General features: G+C 40.9%; 1 protein-coding gene across 2 annotated transcripts; it reads left to right on the top strand.

Moving 5' to 3' along the window:
* The first annotated feature begins 1186 nt into the window (after window positions 1-1186).
* LOC109991640 (neuropeptide Y receptor type 2-like) lies at window positions 1187-9323 on the top strand. Of its 2 annotated transcripts, XR_010666533.1 has the most exons (4): window positions 1187-1576; window positions 2058-3643; window positions 5334-6643; window positions 8704-9323. XR_010666533.1 is itself a non-coding variant. In XM_020643985.3 (3 exons), exons 2-3 carry the CDS (start codon window positions 2751-2753, stop codon window positions 6325-6327), a joined length of 1887 nt encoding a protein of 628 aa, XP_020499641.3. In that variant the 5' UTR covers window positions 1187-1576; window positions 2058-2750; the 3' UTR covers window positions 6328-9323. The 2 variants fall into 2 exon arrangements, 1 of the variants encoding a protein (XP_020499641.3); XM_020643985.3 differs by having other exon boundaries at window positions 5334-9323.
* The last annotated feature ends 2201 nt before the right edge of the window (window positions 9324-11524 follow it).

Below are 11524 nucleotides of genomic sequence, written 5' to 3'. Positions count from 1 at the left end.
TACAAAAGAAAATACAATCAAAGTGTGGCAAAACGTCACACCAATAAAGCTTGTTCCAAAATGAAGGGTATTGGCTTTCACCCGGCGATGCGAAGTTGGCCTGCTTTCTGTTGTACAGGCAGGTGCCAATCACCGGGGATTAGCTTCTGCTAGCTTGCTTAATTATCGGCTTTTCCGTTACAACAAATGTAGTATAGTGGCGGCTGGTCAATAGTGGCCGTTGCTCACCCACTCCCCACAAGGAGAAAGACAGACCTTCACTGAATACATTTGAAAAATGAATCTTAAATAAAGGCTCTACATATGTGTACAATAGTAAAAGGGGAAAGTAAAAAAATATAAAGTTATTGATTAAATTGTATGATCTGCAAAAAATATATATATATTTCAAACTTTCTATGTCTCATGTTACTGATACGTTGTCTTCTTCCAGTCTTGGGCGCTACAATTTGCACCCTGGGCCTCCATTGACTGGCGATATAAATTGAACATATACGTATATGCTTTACATTTCAATATATATACTGTATAATACAAGCGTACCCTGCAGTGGGTGTGCGCTTCTGGTGGTGAGGATCCCAGGAGGAGGAACAAAGTTTGAATGTTGTGCTTACAAGCTGCAACGAACATTGCTACTGACTCTAAAGGAATTGTTTTTTCATTTTTCCCAAATGATTTACATATTTTGTGGTGTTTTAAATCTTTGTTTGCATTTTGAATAGCTTAAAAATAGTGAATGAAATTGTCTTATAGGGATAAAGTTTCCAGGGGAACATGCATAAGTTTGGGAAAAAAAGGCCTGAATATTTACTTCTTCTAGCTCCTTCTCTGTAACTAGTTGTTGTTGCCAGAGTAATGGCAAATTGACAATCTACAGGTCATGCTGTTTTGGCTCTTAAAATCAATGAGAGCAGCACAGGTTTAGTGATCCATTTTTGAAGAGGGAACCAAAACACATTTTTTCGGGTTGTAATTGAGCCCCAAGCTGAGGAGGCACCCTGCAGCAGAGGAGCGAGTTGGCACTTTTTGATTGATTGCATGGTTTCAGAGTTGTCATAGGTGCAATGAGGTTAAGCGCCGCGCGCGCGTGTGTGTGTGTGTGTGTGTGTGTGTGTGCGTGCGTGCGTGCGTGGGTGTGTGTGTGTGTGCACCGTAGCAGTTGCTCCCTCCCGTACTTTTTTTTTATTTCTCCTCTGCTCTTCCAATATTCAGTCCTGCAGTGGCGCACGCGGGATCGGTGCTCCCGCCGGCACGAGCGCAGAGTCCGTTTTATGGCAAAGGAAAGCCGACGGAAACACAGAGAGCTCTGCCAACAACAAATCCCTCCGCAGCTTTAAACACTCATAGACGGATTATAAAGCGGCAGTAAACGATTCCGGAGTAACTTTACTGTCTCCGTCGGTCCGTCCGTTCTTTTCATTTCTTTTCTTCTTTTTCTTTTTTTCTTTTTTTAGCGCAGCTCCTCAGTCAGCACCTGATTGCCTCCTCAGCATCTTCAGGCTTTCAGCATCAAAAAGGATCTGCACACGGTCAACAAACAATGACTGAACCGTGGCCGTTTGACTTTTATTTGAAGGTAGGATCCTTATAATTAGGCTCTATTTATTTTATTTAAACAGATAGCCTAATTGTTTTTGCTCTTTAGGCTATAGACCTATTTAAGACACATTTGTATTTTGTTGTCTGTGGTTTGGCTTTCACAGTTTTATTTTTAAATGTTAACTAGGTTACTGATGATGACAGACCTTTTGTTCATAAAGAGCAAAATATGCCCATTACTAAATCCAGAGTGACATATCTGCACATCATAAGCCTATATGAATAATTAATATGAAGCTACATTCTTCTTTGCACTGGCTTTATTCTTTAAAAAAACACTGAATAATAACTGATATGTCTTGACTTTGTTCTGCACTACATGTTCCCATCATAGACTGTAAAAAAAATAAGTGGGATAAGCTTTGATCTAAAAAAAAAAAAAAAAAAACCCAGAAAAAGAGGTTTTAAGCTTTTCAGTGTTTTTCTTTTCCTGAATGGCTTTGATTTGTCTGCTGCAGATGGACACAGCCTCTGATATCGGCAATGTTCCAATCCAAACAGATCTGATTGCAGTCACATTAAAGTCTAATGGTGTGAGGGGAAGTAAGAGTGAGAGCGAGGAGGAGGAAGGTCTGCGTGACGTTGACTTTCCTTGAAGGTGAGAAAGTCTATTAACAGCTGGTGGAGGATTATCAGGTTCAGACCGCCACTCCCTGGAGGACAAAATGTACACACATTTCATAAAGACTACACTTGGACCAGTGATGAACAGCAAGCTGATTCATAAGATTCATAAGATCTAGTAAAAGATGGGAGAACATGACTGGCTTCCCCAAATTTTTATTCACTTCCACAAGAGGATGTGATGTTTTACCTGCTTTGATTCTGATTTTGATGGTCTGCATTTTACTAAGTAGTGTCTATAAATGGATTTTATTCAGGACTAAGGATGTTTTAGGATTATTTTATGCAGATCTTCTACTCTCTAACATTTTTGACAACTTCAAACCATGATCCGCTCTTAGGGTCATGACAGAGGACCGACATAGGACTTTGGAGACAGAAACTGATTTAAGAGGGGAAAACTTCCTGGATTACATATACGGTGACCCACCTTTTTGACCCTGAATGCGGGATGCAAAGCTTTTCCAAGGAACATTAAGCTTTTGATACGTCTCTGCTGCCCCTCCTGGTTTTGTTGGGAGTGCAGCATGGATCTGTCCCAGGACCAGCAGTCTAGCTGGAGCCCAGTCCAACCCAGCTTCTCTCCCTTTCTGCAGTACGACAGCTCTCAGGAAAACTTCAACAACACAAACAACGTCAACAGCACTGTTGTGCCGTCCTCCACTTTCAGCTCACCAACTACCTCCATCCACCAACCCCTGCCCTCTCTGCTGCCCTCCTCCCTCCTCCCTCCCTCCTCCCTTATCTCCTCCCCTTTATTCTCCACCTCAACCCTATCATTTCAGCAAATATCCACTTTTGTTTACCAACCCTCTGCTTCATCCTTCCCTTTCTCCCTATCTAGCTTTTCTCCCAATGACTTAGCCAACCTGGAGAAAATGCTGCTCTGGACCCTTCACGAGCCCAGTACCATCGCTCTCACAATCATGTACTGTCTTTCTTTTTTTTTGGGATTTGTCGGGAATTTAATGTCACTGCGCGTCCTCACCAACAGACGCAGCCGGCGGCTAGCCGGTGTCAGTGCGACCCGTAATCTCCTTGTGAACCTCGCGTTGTGTGACCTGGCTGTGGTGTGTGTGTGCATGCCTATCACCCTGGGAAACCAGATCTACACCGCCTGGGTGTACGGGGACCTTCTGTGTCGAGCTGTGCCATTCACACAGGCTGTTTCAGTCTCAGCCAGTGTTTTAACCCTGACGGTGATCAGTGTGAATCGCTACTACAGTGTTCGATCACCACTGAGAGCTCGATCCATGTTCACCCGCCATCGAATCTTGGCGACCGTGGCTGTGGTCTGGGTGGTTTCTTTTATCATATGTGCTCCCATAACGGTTATGAATCGACGACGGGAGATCAGCTTTGGGACATTTGCCATCTTGGTGTGTCAGGAGGAGTGGCCTCAGCACCGCCTCAAACAGGGGTAGGTACTCCAACAGAAGAAAGAACAAATAGTTTCTTGAAGTTTGTTAGCGCACTCATGAAGATGAAAAACATTGGTCTGTTCTTTATGAATTCACATTTGTCAATGCAGTGTTTGGCCATAATAATTAGGGTATTAGTTTTGGTACAGCAGGTGTTTAGGTTGCTAGGTGTCATGGGCAGTGGTGCTTAGAAATGGGGGGGGGAGGTGGGGGGGTAAGGTCAGGGAAAGCTGTTGACGAAAATGGGAAATCCTCCGTGGACCAGACCGTCTCATTTCAGTTCGGCCTTAGCAGTGTATGCAGCCTATGAAGGGTGGCTCCTACGTAGGCTACGTCTTCCAAAGGATGCTACCCTCGAATTAAGACACAGCTAGTGTTTTTAATGTTTGTATGCTTTAAGACAGCGCCAGCTGGTTTTATAATGTAGCAATCATATATGACAACAATACACAATGTAGTTGAGGTGCTCTGCAGGAAGAATTAAAAAAAAAAATGTTTTTCTTACTGATTAGCCAAAACTGATGCATTTTTGATGGGGTATATCAGTCAGACAAAGTCTGCTAACAGATATGTGAGTAAACTAACAGTGATTGAGTTATTTTTGTGCATTTTTGATTAACAATATGTTTTGGTCCAATGGGCTCTTAATTGTCAACTGAGCATGTAAAATTGAATCATTGTTCAGCCCAGTTCAGCCCACCAATTTAGACTTGTTTTCCCTTAAAGTAAAAAGCCCACAGGCTGACATAAGAAAAGCAAGTTCTCACTGTGCTAGTTGCAACTTTTGGCACAATATGCTTTGTGATGTTTCTATGAATCAGATTCCATGTACATAACTTAAGTGCAGGCTGTGTTGTTATCTGTAGTTTCAGTAGTTTATTAATGAGCAACATGAAGTAGCATGAGGCAACGTTAGGCAAGGCAAGTTTTCATGAGCCTGTCTACACCCCAAAACTTTATTTTTTAAGTGTCAGGGGCTTTTTGATCCACATAAGAAGACCCACTTCCAATTTAAACCTGCAAGGTCTTGAATTCTGTGCATGAGATGCTTGGATTTTAAATTCAGCAGTATTCTTCAAACAGGTTTAGTGATGGACTTTTGTTCTATTTTTGTGCCTCGCAGGTTTTTGTGTTACTTTATCACAAGTTGTGAAATCACTCCAAACAACTTCTATTGTGTACTCTCTGTCGGTTACTTCTATCTTTTTTGGCATTTCATTATGCTTTCATTGTCTGTTTTGTAACTGTATGCTGCAAAGTGGTCGAAAAAGTGTTGATTTTAGAGAGAAACTGTCAAAGCTAATTCTCTTTGGGAGTTCTGACGGGGCTGATAATGATGACCTTGTCGTACTGAGCTTTGTATCCCTGTGATGGAAACAGAACAAATAAAATAGGTGTGAAAGGAATCCATTAACAATGGAATGGAAGATTAACAATACTGAGACTGCAATCCATAACTTAACACTGAGGATGATGATGTAATAAAAAAATCCTTCATGCAAAACTTCTAAAGTTTATAAAGAGGATGCAGAGAGTTGGTTCCACTTTAATTGTTACACCAAGTGTATCACCGCATGTTTATATTATACATATATTTTGATATAAACCCTTTATGATCCAGCTTGAAGTTATACATTTACTTCGAGAAGGGAGCATCTTAATTTGTTGTCATTCACTTTTCTTCCACAGATATAATGTGCTGCTGTTTGTGATGCTCTACTGCCTTCCTGTGGCGTTTAACCTCACCATAGGTTTCCTAACTGGCAGGCGGCTTTGGGGAGGAAAGAAATCTACTTTTGCGGATCTGGATCCTCGCAGCCAAGCTCTGCATGTGTCCCGCCTCAAAACGCGCCAGAAGATCGCTAAGATGGTTGTGTGTCTGGTGCTGCTGTTTGCAGTGTCATGGCTGCCCCTCTACTTGGCTGACCTTTGGATCGACTATGATCAAAGTCAACCATCTTGGCTCCTGCAGACACGCCCGTTTGCCCAGTGGCTAGGTCTGACAAACTCCAGCCTTAACCCCATCTGTTACTGTTTCATAGGGGACCTGTACCGCTCAGCTAAGGTGATACGGACGAGATACTACCAGAAAGTTGCGTCCCTCTTCGGCTCCTCCTCCTTCTCCAGCTCGGTTACAGTGGCGTCTTCTGTCGCACGGATTTCAGACACAAGAGTGACGTATGCTGAACGCCACCACATTGCTGCAGCTGTGGCAGCGTCTGCGTCCATTGTGACTGTCCCCAGGTTGTTGAACCTGGCCAGAGTCCAGGGGCTAGGGCAGAGGGTCGGAGACAGTTCAGACAGCCAAGTGGGATCCGACCACAGTATCTCAGACTGGTGTCGCTCCAGTCCCAGTGTGTGCGACAGCTCTTTGTTCCCCTGCCAGCTGCACACACTTCAGAACTCCATGCAGAAAACAGAATTCCTGCCCATGAGAAGACACTCAGTGAATGACAATGCAGGATCATTACCTTTAAGAATGGAGTGTGTGGAAATAGACATTCTGCCTTTAAGGAGTTATTCAGGGGACATAATATATGGTCCGTCAAACGATAAGAGAGACATTATTACCATGGGCAGAGACGCTCTGTGTTACACCCTGCAGCATCAGAGCAAAACATTACACACCGACTCTTTGGTAGGAGACAGGGAGGATGAAACGATCGACATGACCAGCCTGTGAAAGCTACAGATTAACTCATACTTTATATCAGCAGGGATGACTTTTTTCTTGTTTGTCACAGACATACACACACACACACACACACACACACACACACACACACACACACACACACACACACATACACACACACTCCTGATTCACAGTTTGTAGTTGGCAGTATGAGTTAATCCCTCAGAAAAGCCACTGTTTGACTTAAGGCTAAACTGACCTGGTCTACACTCTCTTTCTGTTCCTGTGTTGTTTTCTCTTTGTGTCCAGGAAAGCACAGGGAATCCAGGGCAGACGTTTGCAACAATCAGATCAGGTTTTGAAGGTGGGTGCAGGGAGCGGCGGTGGAGTAAACTCTGCAGGGGAAGAGCTGGAGTGTTATTTAGCCCCAGGCTCGAAAGCCATTTACCAGTAAAAAGGATAGCGTAGCAGCAGTGCACCATCACATGCAAAGCACATCATAAGTGATTCAATTGCTCGTCACAGCTTGATCTAATTTCTGCTTAAAACAATAACACAACAGGATTAAACAGCATTAAAGTGTGTCTACTGACTTATTTGCCTTTCTTTCTTTCTTTCTGCTTTGCTGTTGCTTAAGGTTGTTTTTGATACTTACTAAAAGGTCAATTCTTGTTGCAATGTAATGTTGGCACATTGATGTTGTATCATACGGATAAAGCTTGTGCCAAGCGTGTCTGACACGTCTGTGCTGGATGATGTCACAATCAGCGTCTGCAGTCTGTGAAAGAATGATACAGAAACAGCATTCATGCGTTCAGTCCAAAAAGAACTTCATGGAAAATGATGCAGATAATCAAACAGCCAGCATACAGTGAATGGTTTTCTTTAGCTCATGACAAGTCTGTAATGTCTGATTTGAAATATAGGCAGACGCCCAAAAAGAGGTCAGTTCACCCTAAACCTCAACAGAAAACAAAAACAACCTATATTGTCACCTTAATGATTTCTAACCATGGTCATAATTTTGGTGAATTATTTCCCGAGTGTCTTAGTTCATGTTAACTCCAGAGCTGACTTCTTGTTCTGTACCTCTTGCAAGCAAATGGCTTTGTTTTTAGGTTTGCATCTGCAGCATCAGAAATCACCTTCATTTGCAATAAGTTTTTTTTTTGGTGTGTATTGTGGTGTTGTGCTTTGTTTTTGTTTAACATGATCTTGTCCTCCTTCTCCTCCTCCTTCTTGTTCTTCACCTTCTGGACTGTATTTGTCTCTGTTTCTCATGTCTGTGCTTTCTTTTTGGGTTTGTCTTATATTTCTTTTTTGCTGCTGCCATTTTGCCCAGGCCTCGCTCGAAAAAGAGGCCATTTGATCTCAAGCAATTCTGCCTGGTAAAATAATAAAAAAATCTTTTAAAGCTGAGCTCATTATGTCAGCTATTAGATAAATGTTGTTAACTCATATCTTTCAAGCGATACATTATGAAAATTCTAAAATGATTATTGACAATGAACTGACAATTAGTTTGTTTTTTTGCCAAAACAAGCTATCTTCTTTGTATTAAAATAAAACTAACTCCGCAATCTCTCCCTTCCCTAAATCTAAGTTCTTGTAGAACTGTTCGTCAACTTAACTTCAGTGTGGACGCACACACTCTTTTGGACTCTTGGAGGACATCCATTTTTTTAGCTTAATTATTATCCACAGAGGCTTGTATTTCTAGCTCTCTCCACCAGTTTGTTTAGAACTGAAGAAGCCTTTTTAAAGGAGAAGGGAGACGTCTTCAAGACCTCTCACCAGGTCCAGTTACCCTTTTTTGAACAAGCTTTGAACCTCCTGCAAAGCTCTGATTGGCTCAGTTGTTTTTCCAATCGGGGAAACAAGCTAATTAAACCAAAATAACATGTGTCATTCCCAGTAAAGATCGAAGGAAATGTTTGTGATTTGTGGTGAGCTGACCTTTTGAAAAAAAGATTATTGCCAATGTGGCATTGTCTGTACAATGAATGTCACCTGAAAAATAGGGTAAATCAGTTGATATTTTATGAAAGGAGGGGTTTGGTCAGACCAGAGACACTGACTGTAAAAACCAGCAGCAAAGATCTGAAACGGTGCAGAAATGGCTCTAAAGGTTAACGAAATAAAACACATACACACACACATCACACTTACACAGATGCATGAACACAAAGATAACAAATTCTAATCTAGCCTCAGGCATGTGAGAAAGAAAGAGGTGACGAACAACAATGACCTCTGTGATTCCTAATCGCACTGAGCAACACTGAAGGCATCAGACAGTGTGGAAGCGTTTTCTTGCATTGCATTGTACCTGAGATAAATCTCAATCCCATTATTTTTTGGCTGTCTTTTTGATCTCTTTCTTGTTTTTAATTTAATCTACCTCACTCTCTCTCTCTTTTCCAGGAGGATATGTTTATTATATAACAGGCAGAGTTTCAATTTGGAGACCCTTTGACTGAAGCATCAGAGGATTTTCACAAAGTTTCAAAGAGCCTGCAGGACGGCTGGTTTTGAAGAGCTTCAGTTCAAAGATTCAAAAAAGCTGTCTATTTAACAAGGACATAACAAATAGTGGGTGGCCTAAAATACGCAGATAAAAAGTGTCTGCATACTTCTTGGATCGTTCATCTAATCTTCTTTTGTTCCCTCAGGCTTGATTAAATCTTAATGGGATCTGAATTTAGTTATGAGTCACTCTCATTCCCTTATCAAGTGAGTTATAGAGAGGTTGAAAGCAGTCTGTCTCATCAAACTTGTGAAATGGACATTGCAAGACAATTTCATTAGTAGATGTAGCCCACGTTGGATATGCTGATTTAACTTGTTCATTTTTTATTTTTTAGAAAATGAAGCTAACAGGAACTGGAACTACTTTGGCGAAGGTTGAGGTTAAGGCTTTTTATTCGTCAGGCAATTTTGCTCAAGGTTGAACATCTGTGTCTATTCTATTACGTTTTATTTTCTTATTTTCACCTGTTCAAAGTACCCTATGGACTTAACTTTTAAATAAATGTTTAATTTCTCTTAACGACTCTGTCTTTTCCCTTGAGGCCTAATACATGGGTCTGAACACTTTTTCTTCCTTCATAAAGCATTTGCGCATCTGAGATAAACAGAGTGAAGCCATTTGCAGGAATGTGTAATGCATCACCAATGTTGTTTTCCAAACTGGGGACCCACTCATTAAAACATTGTTATATAAGCATTTGGTCTACAACACCCCAGAGTAACTATAAGAAGTCATTCTAATCTTATGTAGAAAAGATTTTGAGATGTTATTTTTGTTAAGATAACCTGAATTCTGCAACATTACACTATTTGGACCTGTTTGATCATTTTTTCACGATAAACAAATCTCTTTTTTCCCTCACAGTCCAAAACCTTTATCCTGAGTGGAGTGCACTTAAGCAGTCACCCTAAGAATACAACATACATACCGACAGGGGGCCAAGTACAAACCCCATTAGATGAGAGGAAGATTGTCACAAGTGCTGACTCCTCAAAAAAGCTGTGCCTCATGGGGCAGTTAAATGCACTGAACATGTGTAAAGATGCTGACAGGCCAAGTTGATCTTGAATGTAAATCAAGACGGCAGGATGAAAAGTTCTTAGTTGATTAGAATATTACGTTGCTTTTTTTAAATTAGGGCAGATGGCAGAGCATCAGTCACAAAGAAAAAGTCATATTGTCAGCTGAGTCATCGGTCACTCCTCTGTGACGGTTGACAGTGTATTAATTTAAAACTGACAAATCACTGCTGCGAAAATAACTCACTGACACTGCTTTGGTTAGGTGAGAAATTTAGAGAAAATTCTTTGGTTAGAGCTGGAGAAGACCGTGATTTGGTTTCCATTTAATACTTTATTACAGTAAGTAGACCTTGGTCACTGTGGTAGTGGCTGAAACTGTGGACTAGAAGGATACTGTTGAATGAGTATGTACTGGCTAGACACAAAAGGGGAAAAAAAGTAGATATTTTTTCAACACAAACGGTCACAGGAGCGGTGTCCATTGCTCCTGTGCAATACCGGAAACTCATTTTCTGCAGTGTTTTTAAAGGGTCATCTGGCTCTTGAAGCACTCGCGTGGATGTAAAGAACACACACACACACACACACATTACCACTAAGACTCAAGATGAAGCGCTTCAACTTGTAATTGCTTTCCTCTCTTTAGACACTGGACCTTTATATGCTTCGCTCAGATCTATTCTCCACATTCTTTCATCTCTCTGTTTTTCTTTGCCCTGTTCATGTCCTCTTCTCCTTCTTGACTTTTTTTCTTTCTTTCCGTTTTGTCATCCTCTTGCGTCACAGCTGTAGTGTGGTAAACTTGTTGTAAACAATAATGTGTTTCTTCCTCTTCCCTCATTACCATCTCCTTAGTTCTCTTTTTGGCCGCAAGACAAGGGCTATTTAACACTAGAGAGCATAGCCAGAGGGGTGCAATGCAAAATAAAGGCACCCTAACTGTGAACTAATAAGCATGATGATGATGAGGCCACTTTTGCAAAGCCACAGACAACACTTTCAGCATAAGGTTGATAACTAGAGAAGGGAAATGGATTTTTGGCTATTTAATATGCCTGCTGTCGACAAAACGTGAAATCGATTTAACTTAAAATGATTAAATATTCATGAACTGTTAGACTTTATTAGTGTTTCCTTAAGAGTAGTCAATGCTTACATTGATCGTCAATAACCAAAGATCACACCTTCTATTTTTCACCTGTCTACCTCTGCTCTTGTTTAGAATGTACATGTTGAAAACAAAATACTTTCTGCACACATATGCCATCTCTCGCATTTTTAACATGAGTTTCATTTTCAGTTGTGAACTCTGATTCATTTAAAATGAAGACAGAAAAAAGGACATGATTGTAGTGTCTTTGCCAAAAACGTAGAAGCTTTGTTTAGTATGATTTGAATGTTTACTTAAAAAACGCTCATCAAATGTAAAATAACAAAGACGTATAGAACATCTAATGTCAACAATAAAATCATAACAAAATATTTTCCAAGAAATCTGGACTGAAACTGAAGCACTTAATTTAATTCTTTAAACTTCTTTATTTCCTACTCTGACATGTTAAAATGTGTCAAATGTCCTATTTGATGGTCAGAACATGTGACGATAATGAAAAGCTGACATCTCTTATATGTTTTTTTTTTTTTTAAATGGAGCAGTTTGAAGGTTTGCCAGGCCCCCAGGTTGCAGGCATTT

This window comes from Labrus bergylta, chromosome 1 (assembly GCF_963930695.1).
Source record: "Labrus bergylta chromosome 1, fLabBer1.1, whole genome shotgun sequence".
Lineage (NCBI taxonomy): Eukaryota > Metazoa > Chordata > Actinopteri > Labriformes > Labridae > Labrus > Labrus bergylta.
The sequence above is the reverse complement of the archived record's forward strand: the minus strand, read 5'-3'. Positions and strand labels throughout refer to the sequence as shown.

Excerpts from the sequence above, each read along its gene's own strand:
- LOC109991640 (XM_020643985.3), top strand. The coding sequence starts at position 2,751 with ATGGATCTGTCCCAGGACCAGCAGTCTAGCTGGAGCCCAGTCCAACCC. Across the intron at positions 3,644-5,333 it reads CAGCACCGCCTCAAACAGGG|ATATAATGTGCTGCTGTTTG; the intron begins GTAGGTACTCCA and ends TTTCTTCCACAG.